Source organism: Gossypium arboreum, chromosome 4 (genome assembly GCF_025698485.1).
Source record: "Gossypium arboreum isolate Shixiya-1 chromosome 4, ASM2569848v2, whole genome shotgun sequence".
Lineage (NCBI taxonomy): Eukaryota > Viridiplantae > Streptophyta > Magnoliopsida > Malvales > Malvaceae > Gossypium > Gossypium arboreum.
Genome location: NC_069073.1, coordinates 5883897 through 5904756, shown reverse-complemented (window position 1 = coordinate 5904756; position 20860 = coordinate 5883897). Strand labels below are relative to the sequence as shown.

General features: G+C 30.4%; 1 protein-coding gene and 1 long non-coding RNA gene across 3 annotated transcripts; both read right to left on the bottom strand.

Annotated features, from left to right (window-relative positions):
- Positions 1 to 4850: 4850 nt before the first annotated feature.
- Positions 4851 to 13990, bottom strand: LOC108459323 (uncharacterized). 2 transcript variants are annotated; one of them, XR_008281688.1, is made up of 5 exons: positions 13842 to 13990; positions 13563 to 13641; positions 11051 to 11232; positions 5655 to 5799; positions 4851 to 5572 (listed from the first exon to the last, which is right to left on the bottom strand). It is a non-coding gene; the product is annotated as an uncharacterized LOC108459323 (long non-coding RNA). The 2 variants fall into 2 exon arrangements; XR_001867342.2 differs by having other exon boundaries at positions 5660 to 5799; positions 13842 to 13986.
- LOC128291796 (uncharacterized) lies at positions 6106 to 9672 on the bottom strand. The gene is made up of 3 exons (XM_053027196.1): positions 7281 to 9672; positions 6890 to 7195; positions 6106 to 6810 (listed from the first exon to the last, which is right to left on the bottom strand). The coding sequence occupies exons 1-3, from the start codon at positions 7523 to 7525 to the stop codon at positions 6756 to 6758; spliced, it is 606 nt and encodes a 201-aa protein (XP_052883156.1). The 5' UTR covers positions 7526 to 9672; the 3' UTR covers positions 6106 to 6755.
- Positions 13991 to 20860: the final 6870 nt, after the last annotated feature.

Below are 20860 nucleotides of genomic sequence, written 5' to 3'. Positions count from 1 at the left end.
GTCATGGTTGCAAGTTTCCCTTCGCAACCCATGACACTAGGGTTTGAGAGCTTTAAGTTTTAATTGGTAAGTCAATTAAGTCCTTTTTACTTAAATTTGATATTTTAGAAGTTTTAGAACAAATTTTTGTTGAAATTAAGTTGAAGTTTTAAAATTTTTTAGGTTTTTGAACATAGTTCATGTTGAACAAAATAATTAATTAGGGTTTAATTAAATGAATTTTAAGTTAGAATTGATTAAAGGATTAAATTGTAAACTAGGCTATAAGTTTTGTGTTGTAGGGATTAAATTGAAATAAGTTTTAAATTAGGGTTTTATTATGAACATTAGATAGTTAAGTAGAATATGGAAGGAACTTGAATAAGAGTGAAGTATAAATTAAGTTAGTAAAATGAATGAGTTAGTAAGGACCTAATTGAAAGTAAGGTAGAAATTGAATAAAAATTCAATTATTCAATATAAATTAGTGTTGTATTAGTAGTATAAATTATTTTTATTTTTATTTTCGTAGCTCACAAAAAACCCAAGACATCAACAAAGAAAGGAAAAGAGAAGGTTGACGAAGAGTAATCTAAGAATTACGGTTTGTATTTCTATAAACCGAACTTAACATTTAAATTGTTGTTTTTATTATATGATGTGTATGGAAAGATATTAAGTAAGTATTAGTGTTTTGATGTTAATTAAATGTATGTGAATTTGTGATTATTGTGAAATGGATATTGAAATAATTAATTACTGTGAATTGAGAAATGAATTGAATACCCTATTAACTATATCGGGTTGTGTTGGATATAATTGGCATGCCATAGGATTGGAAGTGTTAAAGGATACTTTGACCTTGAGTCGATGAGGCACTATAAGTGTTGTACTGTTACTTCGACTTCGAGTCGATGAGGCACCTTGTGTGTCGTACTATTACTGTTACTTCGGTTTAATCTGATAAGGTACTAAGTACCATACTACTGTTTACTTTGGTAAAGCCGATGAGGCACTGAGTGCCGTACTGGTCTGTTAGTTGGATCCGTGTATCCGTCTAAGACTGAGCTATGTTAATAGGGGTAAACTATTGCATTGAATAATTGAATGACTGTATTACCAGACTGAATAACTGATTGTTGTTGATTGTTTGATATTGAATAACTGTTTGTTATTGATTGTTTGATACTGAATAACTGATTGTTATTGAATAACAATAAACAAATAATTGTTATTGAAAAATAATGATTGATACTGAGATTGAAATAAAATAGAGCACTGGATTGAAAGGTGAATATTTGAATAGTTATTGAATTTGAGTAGTGTTATATGTATTTTATAATTATTTTAGTGTTGGTTTGTAGAAATACCATTGAGTGCATACTCAGCGTACGGTTTGTTTCCGTGTACAAGTTAGGTACAAAAGTGATTAATGACTCAGCATCCAAGTTGATCCTGAACTCAAATACATGGTAACGTATTTTCTCTTTTGAAAATGGCATGTACCTAGGTTGTAATTTGTTGTTATTTTGATACATAAATATTAAAGGATAAATGATGGTAATGGTTGTTCCATACAATTACATATGTCTTAAACATAGTCTATGCCATAGCTTTGGGCAATTTTGTTGAATGATAATTTAAATAAATCAATTAGAAATCTTATGTTAGATTGTTATAAACTACAAGAAAACAGACTTTTAGCGGCTCTTTTTTTAGCCTTTAGCGGCGTTTTCACAAGCGCGACAACAAAGGCCCCTATAGGAAACGCCGCAAAAATTTGCGGCGCTTATCTAGAAAACGCTGCTAATTTTGGCAGATTTAATATGCACATTTTTCACCAATATCCAGCCCTTCCTGCATTGAATCCAACCAAAATCAGCAAATATAGCATGAAATACAACCAAAAACAGCAAATTTAGCATAAAAAATACAACCAAAAACATTAATTCTAAATGATACTTCAAATTTAACGAAAGATATATAATGTAATTAATAAATAAAGTATAACTTAAAATATTTTTACAATAATGTTAAACGTGACAAAGTTAAAAACATTCTTACAACGAGAAAACTAATGTCTAAGATGGCGGCTTTTGAGACTGCTGAAACATCTGCATCATCTGCTGAAGCTTTAGCTGGAGCTCATCGTACTTTCTGCTCGTCTCTGCCTCCCTCGCTGCTGCCGCTGCCTCCCTATCTGCTGCCTTCACTCTAAGTTGTTGCTGAAGTTCTTCATATTTTCTTTGAACCTCAGCAATTTGCTCAACCGTGTTCGCTTGCATCTGAGCTATCTGGACTCTTAACCTCTGAACTTCAGCTTGAGCTTGACTCCCGGAAGGCATGTATTGCTGGAAGCCGGATCCAAAATATTAGGTCGGGTAACACGGATCCTTGAAATCGAACCCTACTGTATCTTTCAGACCCAAAACTTCAAAGATAATTCATTATCAATGTTCTCAAGATTAACAGAACTATCAGTCGAAGCAATCGCTTCATACTCCGCCTTCTTCTCCTTTAGTTTCTCCTAATAAATCAATTGAAGAGTTAGAAACGAAATATATTATAAAAAGGAATGCAACATAACTTAACATTATTTAAAAGTACTAACGACGAATTAAACTATTATAATTAAACATTATAAATATGTATAATAGATCAAATTTTATTAAATAAATATACCATAATTTCTCCAGCTTTGAATGTCATAGGAGATCTATCTTTCTTCCTATGCGTAATCTCAAAAAGCTGAAGGCGTCCAACTTTTTGACCGGACGAGACTTCCTACAATATAGTAGTAAAAATATTATTTAATAGTAGAAAGTCATTAATATTTGACAGAATTAATAAATTCATAATACCTCGGCCTCATTATAGAAGCAAAACTTCTAACCTGCTGGTAATGCGTGAATTTTGTTTTTGCTCACGCTTGTTCCAACTCACTCACGGTCCTACATAATGAAATTATTATTACGTATATAGTAAACAATATATACCAAAAAATTTATAAGAGTTTAGAATTACGTAATACCTCTCATTTCTTTGAATTCTAGAATTTAATCGCGTCTTCCCATTGGTACCTCAGCATTCCCGGCGGGACATTTCGCAATTTTTCCTCTAGGCTTATATCTTTCTTAAAATATAGTTTTTTCAAAGTGCTTTTATTGTCTCTCTATTTTTTACCCAAAGCCTTCTTAATATGGTCATCGGAGACCTCTAAAGCAAACCTCTCCTAAAAAAACACAAGTTTAGAATGTAAATATAAATGAAACTTAAACCAAATTATTATAAATTACATTCACATTTTGTTACCTTAATTGTCGAAACCATTTTCAAATCGAGTTTTGAAAAATGGGAATCGATTTTAAAAAAACAAAAACGGAAGTCGCCACCAATCTTTTTAGGTGTGATTGGATCACCTTTAAAACATTTTGTTTTAAAGTCATTAGTTTTGGTCCACGAAATAAAAGAACGGGTTCGGGAGTCGATTACATACGAGGAAAGATTAGCACCCTCGTAACGCCTAAAAATTTGTACCTAATTGATTATCAAATGTCTTTAATGTCGAAAATTTAAAAAATTTTAAGATGTAATCCTATTTAAAATACTTTGATTTTGAAAATTTGGGTTCACTCGTATTAAAATATTGACACTAAGTTAACCTTTTGGAAATTCCTATCTCGAAACGACAAATCGCCACATCCAATAAGTTAGGACACAACGCTTTGAAATTCCAAGACAGTTGCTCGTATTTTGAAAATCTTAAAAACTTAGAAGGGTACTTGACTATTCGAACTCAACGAGAAAAGTTGCAACCCAATAAGTTAGGGCACTACTTTTCTCAAAGCTTTCAAATACTAAGCATTGCCTTTTTTTTTTTTTTTTATAAAACTTTTAAATATTGTTTTAAATGACCTTTTAAAGTGACAATTTATATTACTAAACATAGATATTCAAATAGCGTATATTACAAAGTATTATAACACTATATAAATGCAATCACTAAATAGAGGTAAAATAGAATAATAAAATAATCATGCTAAGCAAATAGGAATATACCCAAAAGAAAGCATAATAAATGCACTAATTATATACAATATATCATAAATAAAATATTAAATAATATAAAAACATGGTAAATATTAATGTGTAAAATATGTATGAGTAAAATAGATGACATGCATAGCAAATGGATAAATAAAATCTACATAAAATATAAAATATACAATCCAATAATTTAATGTACACATGAATGGATTAATAAATGAAATGATGCATATAATACAATATATCAATGTACATATATAAAAATATGCATTTGAAAGTAAATTATAAAAGTCTAAGATATTACATAACATATGAAATACATAACATAACAATAATACATTAATTCTAAAGTAAAAACAAATATTGTATAATAATAAAAAACATAACTTTTAAAAATATATGTATAATATAAACAATTGATAAATAGAATGAGCATATAAAAAATGTGATATTTAATAATAAATTTTAAATATAATATATAATAAAAATAAATTTATAAGAATAATAATTATATAAAAATATAAAATATATTGGTTTAGAAAAATAATGTATAAAATATCAAATATGTAAAAGAATTTATATTTATAATGAAATGGTTATATAATATATATATACATGCATAGAAAATATATATTTGAAAATAAACTATATAAAAGGTTAAATATTATGATATATAAAATACATAATCAAATGTATAAAAGATAGGAAAAATATACATATTTGAAAAATGAAGAAATTAAAATAAAAAGGGTTGAAAAACTAAGATAGACGAAGAATAAAATAAGAACAAACCACAGAGAGTAAGAACGCAAGAGGGAGAAAAATTTGAATGAATGCTCTCAAGAATTCTTATTATTTCCCAAAACTCAAGTGTCTTTTACAATGAAGGGAAAAGCCTCTATTTATAGTTGAGCCTCCCCAAATCCAACGGTACAGATCAATTACATCAACGGTTAAGAGTAAAGGATATCTACAAATTAAATCTCCAAGATTACAAAATCATATCTTCTAAGATTGTATATCATATCTAAAATTACAATCATATCTAAGATTGTATCATATTTAAGATTGCAATCATATCTAAGATTGTATCATATCTAAGATTGCATATCATTGAAGATTATATTTTCATATGAGTCAAGCTTGTAGATGGACCCTAAATCTTTTCAAGTAATGGGCCATTCCGATCGGGCCAAATTATATTTGTAATTCTGGACTGAACTTTGGACTTCGTTTTTTTTGGGGTTTATTATTTTTGTTTTTGGACTTATTTCTGGGCCCGGGCAAAATTGAGTGTCTACATTAATATTAGCGAGAGCCTGATTTTTGTTGCTATCAGGCATGTGATGTCATGATTCATAGTTGATGGGCAACATATTGGCATTTCGTGCTAAAATGCCCAAATAGCTTGCTAAAAGTCGAGCTTCAGATCCAACAAGCTGACCATGACTGTTTCTACTTACTTTGACACGCTCAACAGGATCTAAGTCGTATAAATCTTTAAGCATCGTACGTCCTCGACCTCTGCGCGTCGCACCACTTTCAGCTGAGAAACGATATACTATTATTATATTAAAATTGAGAAATAAATCAATAATAAAAGTCAACACATGTGAAATGAACTTAACATTACTTTGAAATTCTCTAGGCTCGTCAAGTGTCTCCAGCACATTCGAAGATCCAACAACTTTCTGCTGTTCACTATTTATTTCTTCCGAATTTTGAGTATTCTGGACAATACTTAAATCTCGTAATCTTCTTCTACGCATTTTTCTTGCAATATACATAAAATAGTTGAAGTTTTAGTAATAAATTACAACAATAATAGTACATATAAAATAGTTAAATTATATAACATAACCAAGATTAAAATTATAATATTACATATAATTAAAAATCGTAAAATCTTACTACATCATTATTCAGAATATCTTCATCCACATCATGTCGAACCCATTGATGTTGTGTACTAGTACTAGGGATATTTTCATCTAAGTTTTGTTCTAGAAAAGATAATGTTTTTGATCTTTCGACGATATCATCTCTACTTCCATTACCCATGTCAAACAAGTCTCTAGGAGTGTTCCGGAGTATAACATACCAACCCTCATTAGTTGGATCTTTTGAATAAAAAACTTGTTTCACTTGAGAGGAAAATACAAATGACTCGTCCATCAATTGTTGTCCAGTGTGAATAAAGCGAGAGAAATTAACCATTATAAAACCAAATTGATCTTTTTTAATTCAACGAGCAGTATTAACATCAGCCCAATCACACCGAAATAAGACAACTTTCCATCTGCCATAGTAATCCAACTCAATAATGTCGGTAAGAAGTCCGTAATACTCCACATTACCCTCAACCGGATTACTGTCCCTAGCACTAGCATAACTTGTAATTGAAGAATTAACAACAATTCCACAATTTTGAGTTTTCCTCATTCTCTCACGATATTTTGTATGAAATCTGTATCCATTGATGAGGAACGTACTATATCTTTTTATTACTCTGTTCGGACCTTGGGAAAACCATTTAACTTCGTCATTACGTCCTTCCCACTCCAAACCTATTGAATCGAAAGTAAATTAAGTAATTATAAATGTATTATGTAAAAACATTCTTATTTAATTAACTAAATGTCGCGATTATATGTAACTTATTAACTTCAATTACATACCGTTTGACTTAACCATTCATGAAAAGATTCTGTGAATAACTTATTAATCTCTCAATGTTGTAATCTTCGAGATCGTGCACGAGATCTCAAAATTTGTTTGTACTCACTATGTTAAAAAAAAGTTTAATTGGTTAGAAGATAAACAAATCAAAACGATGAATATCTGAGGAAATTTTAGAACTTACTTGCGTAATGGTTCAATTGAATCATGGTGGAAAAGTACATATCGATGTGCTTGTATCCACGATATATCATCTAATTCTGCAATTTCAACTTTACCGATTGGTTCTCCATAACTTTGGAATAAATAAGTTTCGACCAAGTTATGATCATTGAGCCCAGCATTTCTACTTGGTCTATTCAATCGTGTTTCAACATCTTCTAAATATCTAGAACAGAAGGTCATGCACTCCTCTGCCAAGTAGCCTTCAGCAATTGATCTTTCTGGATAACGCTTATTGCGACAATACGACTTCAATTTGCTTAGGAACCTAAACACGATATACAATATTTATCAAAAGCTGTAACTAAATGTATAGAGGTGAATGAATGAATACTTGAGAAATAAATTAGCACCTTTCTATAGGATACATCCATCGATAAAAAACCGGTCCACCAAGTATTACTTCGTGAGGGAGATGGATTACTAAGTGCACCATAATAGTGAAGAAGAAAGGTGAAAAGATCTTCTCCAAATTGCATAAAGTCAATGCCGCTCGATCCTGTACTTTTTCAAGTTCTTCAACATCCAAAACTTTGCCACAAATAGCTTTCATTAAATTGGATAGTTCAATTATACAGGACGTTACGTTTTTTGACATACAACAACGTAAATCAACTGGGAGTAAATCTTACATCAAGATGTGATAATCATGTGATTTTAATGAATATAATCTTCTATCTTTAAGACTCACACATCGAGATATATTTGGCGCATACGCATCTGGGACCTTTATATCCTTCAACACCATGCAGAACACTTCTTTCTCTTCCTTTGACATTGAAAAAATAGAAGGCGGCAACCGATATTTCCCATTCGGAAGTATTGAGGATGAAGATCAGGCCGAATTCTTATGTCAACTAAATCAAGTCGACTCTGAAGATTGTCTTTGATTTTCCATCGACATTCAAAATTGTCCCAATTATGTTCTCGCAGACATTCTTCTCAATATGCATGACATTCAAGATTGTGGCGTAAAATATTGTGCTCCCAATAAGGCAACTAAAAAAAATACTCTTTTTTTTCCACAAGTTCGCCTCATTAGGATCATCCTATTCGTCAGATTCATCATCAGATTCATACCTCGATCTTCTCTTTGTTTGTGTGTTAGGTGGTTGATTCATCTTCCTATAACTAAAGTTGATATCTTTTAACATAAACAAGATTTCAAATCCAACGGTCTGCTCAAGAGCTCCTCTGTACTCTTTAGTTCCGTCAAATAGAGTCCTCTAAAATCTAAATTTATGATTTTCATCTAACCATCGATGATGGCCCATGTAAGAGAACTTCTTCCCATTGTACAACCACTTCGAACAAGTTTGCGTAGCACAACAAGGACAAGCATAACGTCCTTTAGTACTCTAACCCGATAAATTAGCATAAGCCGGGAAATCATTAATTGTCCACAACAAAGCTGCACGTAAATTAAAGTTCTCCTTTCTCAGTACATCATATGTCTCAACACTCGACCATAATTGTTTTAACTCTTCAATAAGTGGCTGCAAATAGATGTCAATATCATTTCTGGGACCTTTCCCTCTAGGAATAATCATTGATAAAATAAATGAAGATTGCTTCATGCAAATCCATGGAGACAAATTGTAAGGAAAAAGCACTACACGCCAAGTACTGTACGAAGTACTCATGATTTTAAATGGATTAAAGTCGTCAGCTGCTAGCCCAAGCCTCACATTTCGAGGATCACTTGCAAAGCTTGAAAATTTACTGTCAAATGATTTCCAAGCTAAAGAATCCGCAGGATGTCTTAATAATCCATCATCAGTCCGTTGATCATTATGCCACCTCATAGATTCGGCCGTCTTTGACGACATGAAAAGCTTTTGAAGTCTTGGTATTAGGGGAAAATATCGCAAAACCTTGACTAGCTTCTTTCTTAACTGTGCCCCACCTTCATCCGCATTCACATATTCTACATTCCTATCCATCCAACGAGACTTACCACAAACATGACAAGATTGTTGGTTTTTTTTATCACCCCAGTACAACATGCAATCATGTGGGCAACTATGAATTTTATCATACCCAAGGCCCAAATCTTTTATGAGTCTCATCATATCTTGATAAGATTGGGGTATTTTTGCAAACGGAAACATCTCTCTCAGAAACTCTAGCAGCATTGTAAAAGAGTTTCCGGTCCACTCTCCCAAACATTTTAAGTGAAATAGACGAATACAGAAAAACAATTTCTAATATTTTGATCCCTCGTAAAGTTCTTCGTTCATTTCATTAAGTAAATTATAGAACTTCACCGCTTCTTCATTTGGCTCCTCATCAGATGCACTTGTTCCCGTTTCGCAAAAAATATTTCCACCAATATTACAATCATCGGATGCAATAAAGTCAGGTGGAAACGATTGCTCACCATGACTGTGCATATTAAATGCATCCCGCAACATACCTTTCATGTCATCTTGTCTAACATACTGGTGGAAAGCAGTATCAGAATAAGTCAGATTAATCGTTGAAGAAGTTCCACTAGATGTACACTCACCATGAAAAATCCATTTTTTATACCCCCGAATAAAGCCATCAGCAATTAGATGTTCTTAGACAACTTCACGAAAATGCCAATGATGTTGCCACACTTCTTACATGGGCAAAGAATCATATTCTCTTGGCTTGCATTTTGAAATGCAAAATTTAGAAAAGTTTGTACTCCATTTCGATAGGGATTGCTTACCCTTGACAAATTCATCCAACTCCTATCCATTTTGTAGTTCTTGAAATCTAAAGTTTACAATAAATTACACGTGTAAGTTGTTTATTTATAAGTATAATAAAGTTATGTAAGTCATGTATTATGTAAGATATTTATTATGTAAGTTAAGTAAATTATGTAAGTTATGGAATTTGATCTTTAAATTCGTAAGTTATGTATTATGTAAGTTATGTAAATTATGTAAGTTGTGTATTATATAAGTTATGTGAGTTATGTATTAAATAATATTTAAAACTTATCTTGAGATGGGATTTAGATAATATTGCAACTAAAGTATAAACTATTCAATCAAGAATGACGAACTTAAATTGAAACTTTGTTTAACTAATTACATTGAACTTGCAAATGAGGAAATGGATGAAACCCAACCTTATTACAAGTTTTTTTTTTGGAAAAAAGAATAGTAATTTAATTTTATATTAAAATAAATTTAAATAATGGTCAATATTATTATATTGATAAAAAATATTTATAAGTCTTAAAAACATTTAAAAATATTAAATATTAAAATCAAACATTATTAATATAAAAATTAATCAATACGATGTATTCGCTTATTATTAGAAATATATACAAGGCATGGGATATAATTTGATGAGTAACAAAAGTAACTTTTCATTTTAAAAGCTTTTAAATCATTTTTTTTGAAAAAAAGAATAGTAATTTGATTTTTATATTAAAATAAATTTAAATAATGATCAATATTATTATATTGATAAAATATATTTATACGTTTTAAAAATATTAAATATTAAAATCAAACATTATTAATACCAAAAATTAATTAGTATTAAATATATACTTTTAGTCAAGAAGACAATATTTAATCATATAATAAATTAATATTTTTAGTCAATATATTGAAAAATCATGTTAATATTTAAATAGCAAAATTACATTGAAATTGTGCAACTAATTGATTGCAAAAAAAAAAATGCACAAGTTCAAAATGTACAATAATAAACTTGAAAATTTATAAATTAAGATGAACATTTATTAAGAGTTATATAAATAATTATAAAAATTGTATATAATTTTTCAACTGATAAAGTATAATATAATTATAACATAAAAACTGATACAACCATAATGGTTAACCAATCAATCACCATTTTGTAAAAAATAGAAGAAACATATGCTTGATAAGATAAAGTATAATTTTTTAACAGATAAAGTATAATATAATTATACTATATAAACACCAACTTCAGAAGTCTCACATTTATGATTTTAATTGCATTTTTGTATGGTGTTCAAGTATTGAAACATGCATTGGTAGAAGAGGCAAGCATTGGAGGAAGAGCAGGCATGCTGCTGCACTATCTAAGAAGAAAGGAGAAAGTCATGGTTATCGCAATTACCACAATGGAGGACCCAAAGCCTTACCTAAGTCAATGTGGATTGAAGCTAAGCAAATTGGATGACAGAAAACTGGAGAAGCAACAGAGGAATGCCGACGGAGATGTAGAAGAGGGATACCGACGAAAATGTAGCAGAAGGCTGCCGACGAGGATGTGAAAGACTACCGAAGGCGATGCAGCAAACGTAAATCCAAAATTCTTGACCAACTGTCAACATTAACAAATATATATATGAGTTCCAGATCAAATATATATGTGTATCTTTGATTTTATTTGATTAAGAGTTAATTTCAATAACTTAACACGATGATTAACATTTTTCATAATAATTTTACTAGTATAACCATATGGCATCAAGACATTTGGGATGATAGGGTCATAAACTGGTAAACTTACAAAAGGCATAAGCTTCCAAGAAAGTTGGGCCGAAACACTCCTCCCTATGCTATTCTAAGCCCAACTAACAGTACTCTCCAACTCTCCATCAACTTGTCCAGGGTTTAGATTTGGATTAGGATATTTGAAAGTTCAATCATAAAATCTAAACTTCTCCACTATTCAATACTTCATAATAAAGTTTCAACTTTAATAAACTTAAGAAAAGGAAGAACAATTGGTAATATTTTTTTCTTGCAAAATAAAACATCCCTTTTTATATACAAAAGTAATTGCACCTCCATATATTGAAAAAACTTGGACAAATTAATGAAAAAAATAAAATAATTTGTATTAATATATTATCCAACTTAGCTCCACGCAATCTAAGGACCTTTCCAGACAACAATATAAATGTAATTTAGATCCTTGATGAAAAGCACGTGAAGGTCCAAATTGGGTTGAGTTGTGTCTCAATCATGCATCAAAATCCAATCAAGTCATAGGGGTAACTTATGTTGAATTCAAATCAAATAATTATGTCCAAACCATACACAAATGAATGTGAGTTCGGTTCATCTCACATTCTTCTCTCTCTAATCACAACTTTTCCATCATGGGCACCATTTTTGAATTAGACTTATACCAAATAACAATCACACCTAAGTTCTAACAAACCTCACCTTTCACAAAAATAATGACACTAGTAATTTTATTATCTAATCAACCATGATACTTAAAATATCCAATTTTGCTACCATAACAATCAATCATACCTATCATCTAAATTTTTTTAAAATAAATGTACTTAAAACTTTTAAGTTTTTGAAAAAAATTATTTTATTTTAAAAGATGTGTTATTATCTAATTCATTGACAATTTATAGATTCATTGAATTTGCCTTCCAAATTTTCGTTCAGATGCAACTAGATAAACTTACTACTAGTTATAAAACTTAGATGAACACTAAAATTTTAGTTACATAGTTCAGAAACTTCCTACATCTGTGTGGCTTTACCTAGAATTCTGCAACAGAATATAAAACCGAACCAGCTGCATCAATTGCTAATGCTATAACAGCACATTCATTTAAACTCAAACATGACACAGCATCTGAATAACACAGCATCAATTGCTAATACTTCAATGTAATCAATTGCTAATACTTTTCTACTGCTACTAAGAGTCTAAAGGAAGTACAATTAAAAGATGTTTTATTATCTAATTCATTGACAATTTATAGATTCATTGAATTTGCCTTCCAAATTTTCGTTCAGATGCAACTAGATAAACTTACTACTAGTTATAAAACTTAGATGAACACTAAAATTTTAGTTACATAGTTCAGAAACTTCCTACATCTGTGTGGCTTTACCTAGAATTCTGTAATAGAATATAAAACCAAACAAGCTGCATCAATTGCTAATGCTGTAACAACACATTCATTTAAACTCAAACATGACACAGCATCTGAATGACATAGCATCAATTGCTAATACTTCAATGTAATCAATTGCTAATACTTTTCTACTGCTACTAAGAGTCTAAAGGAAGTACAATTAAAAGATGTGTTATTATCTAATTCATTGACAATTTATAGATTCATTAAATTTGCCTTCCAAATTTTCGTTCAGATGCAACTAGATAAACTTACTCCTAGTTATAAAACTGAGATGAACACTAAAATTTTAGTTACATAGTTCAGAAAACTCCTACATCTGTGTGGCTTTACCTAGAATTCTGTAACAGAAAATAAAACTGAACCAGCTGTATCAATTGCTAATGCTGTAACAGCACATTCATTTAAACTCAAACATGACACAGCATCTGAATGACACAGCATCAATTGCTAATATTTCAATGTAATCAATTGCTAATACTTTTCTACTACTACTAAGAGTCTAAAGGAAGTACAAAGATTGAAAATAGACTAAAGTTGAAGACAATCTTTGAAATATACTTGATCAGTAAAAATCTTTAAATTCTTTAAGATTTTTCCATACACGTATGTTCTTTCTATCAAAACCCTAAATCAAATTTCGAAATTTAAAAAACCCAAATATCTCCAAAACCCCGAAAAGAGAGAGAAGCACAACAATCTAACATTACCAATGTCAGCATGCTAAAGTCTAGGGTTCAAAAGAACAACTAAATGAGAGTACCTTGATTTGTTGGACTCGCAAAAGCTAGCCTTCAGTCGGGTTTTGATTTCGAAATGAAATCCCTTAATCTTTCTGCTTGCTGCAAAAATAAAACAGAAGTGAAATCGAAATCGAAATGAAATAAAAAATAAACTGCTTGCTTGTTGCAATGAAATCGAAATGAAACAAGGAGCTTCGGGATTGATTAGAAATCGAAATGAAAGAGAAAATTTGGGTTGGAACAAAAACCATATTTAACCCAGTGACAATAGATTAAAACAAAAACGAAATAATAATAACCTGTCGAACCAAAAGAGAAAGGGAGACGGCAAATGGGTTTGATTTGGGGAAAATTTGGGGTTTAGGGGAAATTTTGATTTAGGGGAAAATAAGGGTTTCGGGATTGTATTGGGGTGAAATGGATGAAACAAAAATAGCGTCATTTTGCTAAACATAATGACGTCAGTAAATTGCAAAAGAAACGACGTAGTTTTATTTAAATTTTTAGCGGCGCTTTTTTTAAAAACGATGTTAATTCCCATGGAAACATAGAATGACGTCATTTATGCTAAAGTGAATTTTTTTTGTGACGTTTTTGATAAAAACGCCACTAATGCATTAGATAGTAATAAATTTTAATAGTTAATTTGTTTTCTTTCAAACAATATATCTAATTTGAAAAAATTAATTATATTGAATATTATTATTTAAATATTTAATATTTAAATTTAAGGTAAAATCAATTTAAAATAATTTCTAATAATTATTTAAAACATGAAATGAATTGAGATAAAAAAATATATTTTCAAAATCATTTTGATAAAATGAACAACATTGAAAAGAAAATGAAAATTTTTAAAACATTAGGTTTTTATTAAAAATACAAGAGTTGTCATTGATATTTTTAACTAGGTGTGAGCAATACTTATTAAAAATTTCTTTTAAGAGATTGTTATTATCTGCATCTTAAAATTAAAGTAAGACAAGTTTAATTTAGAGTCGATTACATGCAAAGAAAGTTATTAAATAGATATTATTTTTAGATTTTGAAATTATAATAAATTCAAATTCAATATTTAATCATGAGGCTATAAATTTGAGAATTTCATGTTAACATTTCAGTATTTAATAATTTTAAGAACCACCTCATCAAATTTCAGTAAATACTAAATCTTGCGTAATTATCTGGGAATATAAACATATATATACATCATAAATATATGTATAAACATGAGATCAAGTATTTAATTAAACCACACTCCGAGCACTCCAAATTAAAACCTAGATTCAACCAGAACATCATTTAATCAACTAACCCTTAAACCCTAATACCCTAACCCTTAAAACCTTAAACACTAATACCCTAAACCCTAAATACTTTAAAACACCAAACCCCAAATAACAAACTAATTTAAAACACTATACCCCAAACCCAAAATAACAAACCTCAAACCATAAACTTAACGTACTACCATTGAACCTTAAACCCTAAACTTAAAATATATACTACCATTTCAATCTAACCATAGGCTTTAACCTTAAATATTAAACACTAAACCCAAAAATAAATTTAATCAACTGCTTCCACAATTTATTAATATAAACATATATAAGCTTTTACATTATCTATGTATATACATGCATAAACATCCATATGAATTTTTTAGGGGTTTAAGGTTTTAGAGTTTATGGATTACTATTTAGGATTTAGGGTTTTAGAGTTTATAGATTACTATATAGGGTTTATGTTTTTACAATTTAGTTATCAATTTGTGACTTTTCATAATTAAGTAATTAAAATGAAACTTTCTCATAGCTAAGTGAATTAGTTTATATTAAATCAATTCAAAAAATAAGAAAATAATATGAAAATTAAATCGATCAAATCGAAACGACTGTCGATTACCCTACTCAAAAATGGTAGCTCAATTTTTTACGGCGTTTGATCAAAAAAACGCTGCTATAGATAAAAATTTTTGCGGTGTTTGGGCCTAAAAACGCCGCTATTGATTAGTTTTAGTGGCGCTTGGACAAAAAAAGCCGCTATTTCTCCAGTTTTTAGTGGCGTTTTGGATAAAAACGCCACTATTGATCAGTTTTTAGTGGCTTGGACAAAAACGCCGCTATTTCTCCAGTTTTTCATGGCGTTTTAGATAAAAACGCTGCTATTGATTAGTTTTAGTGGCGTTTGGGAAAAAACGCCGCTATTTCCCTAGTTTTTAGTGGCGTTTAGTTAAAAACGCCGCTATTGATCTGTTTTTAGTGGCGTTTTAGACAAAAACGCCGCTATTGATCTATTTTTAGTGGCATTTTAGACAAAAACGTCGTTATTGATCTGTTTTTAGTGGCGTTTTAGATAAAAACACAGCTATTTCTTATTTTTTTTGCAGTGTAAAATATTTGCGGCGTTTTTTGTTCAAACGCCGCTAAAAGTCTATTTTCTTGTAATGATAAAAATGTTAGAACTTTATATTATTAGTTTGTTATAATTAGAGATGTATAAATTCATGAATTAATTTGTTTGGATTGGTCTCGATTTGAATTTGTAGGGAACGTTAGATATTTATAAATGAGTTATATTGAGTTCGCACAAAAAAAATTTGGAGTACCCGAACAAGTCCCGATTCGATTCTAACGTGTGATTTGGACCTCGAGGGTCCATTATAGGGGTTTTAAAATTAAATCAAGATGTGCATGTCATTTATTTTGAATTAAATTGTAATTTGTCCGATAGGTCCGGTCATGCTCCGTAACCCTGTTCCGATGACGATTTGGGGTTAAGGGTGTTACAAGTGTAGCCACTATTGTCATCTTGTTGAGAAGGTCCAACTCCATTTCTCCTATTCCAAAATTAATAAATTATCTCTCTTCTGGGATTTTTTAGTATTTGTACTCTAATTGTTGTAATTTCAAATTTTCAAATTTGATTCAAAATGCAACCATTAAATTCTATTATATTTTAAATGCTATGCAGCAAATTTGGTTTTTGTTTTTTACATAATACTCACAAAGGAGTCATATTATTTTAATTGATATATAATGATTTATGATTAAATTAAAATATAAAGCTTAAATTCAAGTAGAATGATTAATGAAAAATTTGACTTTTATTCTTATATAACTTTTATTGCATATAATATATTTGTTTATATATAAAATAAAATTTTAAAATTTTAACCACAAAAATATTTAAAATTATAGTCCATTTTATTAATTTATTTGACTATAATATCATCTAATTAAAATTGATGAGTACAAAAAATAAACGTTAGAAATAGGTATAAAATGATCAACTTGCCAATAAGTCAACGGGAATTATCTTAATAGCAAGATTAAGATTTTGATAACTTTGAGTTTTATCTAAATATATTTTGATTTAAGTTAATATATATTATAGTCACAAGTTTTTAAATTTTGAATATATATAATTAAGTGTTGGATACACTAGTAATGTATATTACACTCTAAAATGAAAGAATGTATATTTGAATATTGGAGACATATTATTGAGAATGAGCCACAACCTTAAACATGAACCATCAAAGAAAATACGAAAAATCATATATTAAGTTATATATTAGATTTATTCATCAACATATTTTTAATTAAATTTTCAACATTTTCCTTTCCAGCTTGGAATTGAAATTGCAGAAAGAACTTGAGAGTTATAAAAGCACGAGGAGATTCATTCTGGTGATTGAAACACATCCTATTTCTACACTTTAGCACTTGTCAAATGTAGTAGAGGAAAAATACGGGCTCTCAAGAATGAGAATAGGGTATGGGTTCATGATGAGGAGGAGATTAAGATGGTAGCTGTTAATTATGTTCGCAGCTTGTATACCAAATATTAATGTTTCCTTTCCGGTGTTGACTATGCAAGAGTTTGAATGTTTACACAATGATGAGATTAAAGATTTAGTTTTAGTATGGGTGCTTTTCAAGCACCGGACCCAGATGGGTTTCAAGCTTGTTTCTTCCAATAGAACTGGGAGTGTGTTGGAGATGATGTGAGTTTTATGATTGAAGAAGCATTTCACATTTATTCCTCAAGTTAAAGAACAGGAAAGCATGAACCAACTTGGGCCAATTAGACTTTGGAAGGTGGTGTATAAGATAATCTCAAAGATAAGACCGAACAAATCGAAATCTATATTGGCATCAAATTTCTCTATGAAGAAGAATAAGGGGAGATTAGGGGAAGGTCGACCTTGAGAAGGATGAATTGGGATTTTATCCAATCTACTCTTACTCTTACTCTTATCACGAGTTGTGTTCGATCTACCTTGTTTCAGGTTTTATGGAATGGTGAAATTACAGAATCTTTTAGGCCCTCGAGAGATCTTCAACCTGTTACAGCTTGCAGAGACGGTCCCTCAATTTCCCATGTTTTCTTTGCTTGCCTTCTCCTCAAGTTTGGATGGCCAACTACGACAAATCCAAAGGAGCCTTGATGAATGGTGAATCTCTTAAAGTCTAAGCTTTTCTTTTCCAATAACTTGGTGATAGTGTGCGATGTATTAGTCGATTGGTGAGGATTCCGGTGACAAGTGATTTGGGCAAGTACTTGGGAGTACCATGAATTCATAGTAGAGTTACAAGGAAAACTTATTGGCATCCTGTTGAGAGGGTCCAAGCTGGTTTCTCCAATTGGAAAATTAATAAATTTTGCTGGGAGGACAGGACATGCGGCTCATATTCCCTGTATACCGTGTAAATGGGTCAGCTTTCCTTGGGTGTTTGTGATCATATTGACAAGATTTGCAGAGCTTTTAATCGTGGTTCTTCAGACGAGAGGAGGAAAATTCACTTGGTCAATTGGGAGAAATTGTGTTTACCTAAAAAAGCTTGGGGTTTAGACCGAAGGACTATGCATGATTGGAATGATTGTTGAAGGTGATAAATTTTGGGTACGGGTTCTACAAGTTAAATATCTAGGAAGAGGTTCTTTCTTTGATATGCTTCAAAGCCTAGATAGCTCACATGTTTGGAAGAGTATTCTTGCAGGGCGTCAAAGTTCTTCCTAAAGGGCTTCCATGGAAAGTGGGTAAAGGAGACAAGGTACAATTTGGCTCGATAATTGGATCTCCAAAGCTCCATTAATCAATTGTATTCAGCCTCCGTATCATGATTCTCTGAATAGCTCAGTTCAAGATGTTCATAATGGGCCATATAGATATTTTTAGCCTCTTGCAGGACTGTTGCCGAATGAGGTCATTGATCAATTTAGAGCGAGAACGAGTTTGCTCAGCGCGACTATGGAACACACATTGATTTGGGGTGAATCTGCATCTTTTCGACTCAATCTGCATACTCTATGCTAATCAAGAATAATTGGGTTGTAAATCCCATTGCTTGTGCTATATGGACGATTCCTTTTCAACCAAAAGTGCAATTATTCTTGGAAAGATAGAATCTTGAGTGATGTTAATAAGGCTGCAACAAATTTAGCCGAAAGTGAGAGTTGTTCAGTTTGTGGTCATATTCCAGAAGATGTACAAACTACCCTGCTGCTAAGGACATTTGGATCTTATTGATAGTAAATCCAAGTTGACTGGGGAGTAGTTTTGGCCATTCATCTTTGCAATCATGTGCTGGAGAAACCATGAATGTTTTTCCACCAGTTAGTCGTAAAATTGAGATTATTTGCAAATCTTTGAAAGAATATGGTCATGGTGCAGATGCATTAAACTCTATGCAAATAAAGTAAGAGCTTCTTTATTGGGATAAGTTGGCTGATCGATGGTGCAAATTAAATAAGTTGGTTTCGAGACAGGCAGGGGATAATTAGAGATATGCATGGGAGATGGGTTTCTGGTTTTTCGATCAGCAATTGCAGCATTGATTTAGCAGAACTTTGGGGTCTTTTAGATGATATTCATTTAGCATGGAACACAAAGTTTAACATTTAATCTGATACTTTACCAAATAAGTGTTTGGTGTGGATAATATTATTGAGAGGATAACTCTTTTATATATATATATATAAAAGAATGAGAATATTTGATACATTATCGGTACATAAACTTATGCATCATCAGTGGATGATAACATAACACGTTATAGTTAAATAAAACAAAAAGTAATGGAGGGCTTTGTTCTTTTTGGTGAATTACAATAATATGGTAAAACTCAAACAATCAACACAATCGGCGAAACTCGAACTCAAGCCACACCTAGAGCAGTAAATATCCTTAACCATTAGGCCATCACATGATGAAATATTAATAATTTTATTTAAACATAATTAAATATAAATAAATAAATACTAAAACCCTATAACTTAAACTTCATGAACTTAGACCTTAAACTTTTTAACTCAAAATCCTAAATTCTAATATTTATTTATAATAGTTATGGTCAGGGGTAGCCAGGGGCTGGCATGGGCCCCGGCCCCCCTAAAATGGAAAATTTTATTTTAGGCCTTTGAAATTTTTAAAAATTTTAAATTAGTAAAAATAAAATTACACTTTGGCCCCCCTAAAATTATAAAAATTCAATTTAATTCTTTACAAATTATAAAAATATAAACTATAAAAAATTAAAGTTTTATCCGCCCCCTAAAAAAATTTTCTGACTTCGCCCCTGGTTATGGTTAATGTTTAGTTAGGTTTAAATAAAATTATTAGTATTTATTTACAAATCCTTTACATATTTTGTTTAATATTTTAATGATAATGTGTCATGTTATTAATCTTAGATGGTGCATGAGACTTATACATCAACGGCGCATCAAATATTGTTCTAACATGAAAATGATTCTAATCGGTTTAAATTTATATTTTAAATTTTTTTGAGTTTAAGTAAATTTTGGGTAATCTGATTAAGGTAGTTTTGGATAATTTGAAATAAAAAAATTCTGATAAAAGTGACATGTGGCACCATACAATTGGTCCTTAGTGTCCTGACAAATCAAGATTTAACTCTGTTACTCACATGTAGTGCATTGAGTTGTTAAAGTTTAAGTATTAAAATAGATATTTTAAAAGTTTAAATACCAAATTAAAAGTTTTGTCGAAATTCAAATACCAAATTTGATAATAAACATATCACCTATAATTTTAACCGACTACCGGAAATTGATTCGTTTTACTTAAAATGACACTTCATATAATATATAATACTTTTATTACATTTAGTTGAAAAATTAAAAAAATTCAAAATTGACTTTTGTCACACATTTTAGTTCAATTTTTAACTTCGTTAAAATTAGATAATATGGAATCAATTAAATTTAAACACGTGACACACATGCTACATCATCACCCAATATACTTGCCATGACAGCAATCTGATTAATCCACTTCATCTAATTTTAA

What these genes read in the sequence shown, in the direction of transcription:
- LOC128291796 (XM_053027196.1), bottom strand. Translation starts at nt 7,525, where the DNA reads ATGTCAAAAAACGTAACGTCCTGTATAATTGAACTATCCAATTTAATG. An exon ending in TGGATGTATCCTATAGAAAG is followed by an intron (nt 7,196 to 7,280) that starts GTGCTAATTTAT and finishes TATCGTGTTTAG; the next exon opens with GTTCCTAAGCAAATTGAAGT. An exon ending in TCAATTGAACCATTACGCAA is followed by an intron (nt 6,811 to 6,889) that starts GTAAGTTCTAAA and finishes TTTTTAACATAG; the next exon opens with TGAGTACAAACAAATTTTGA.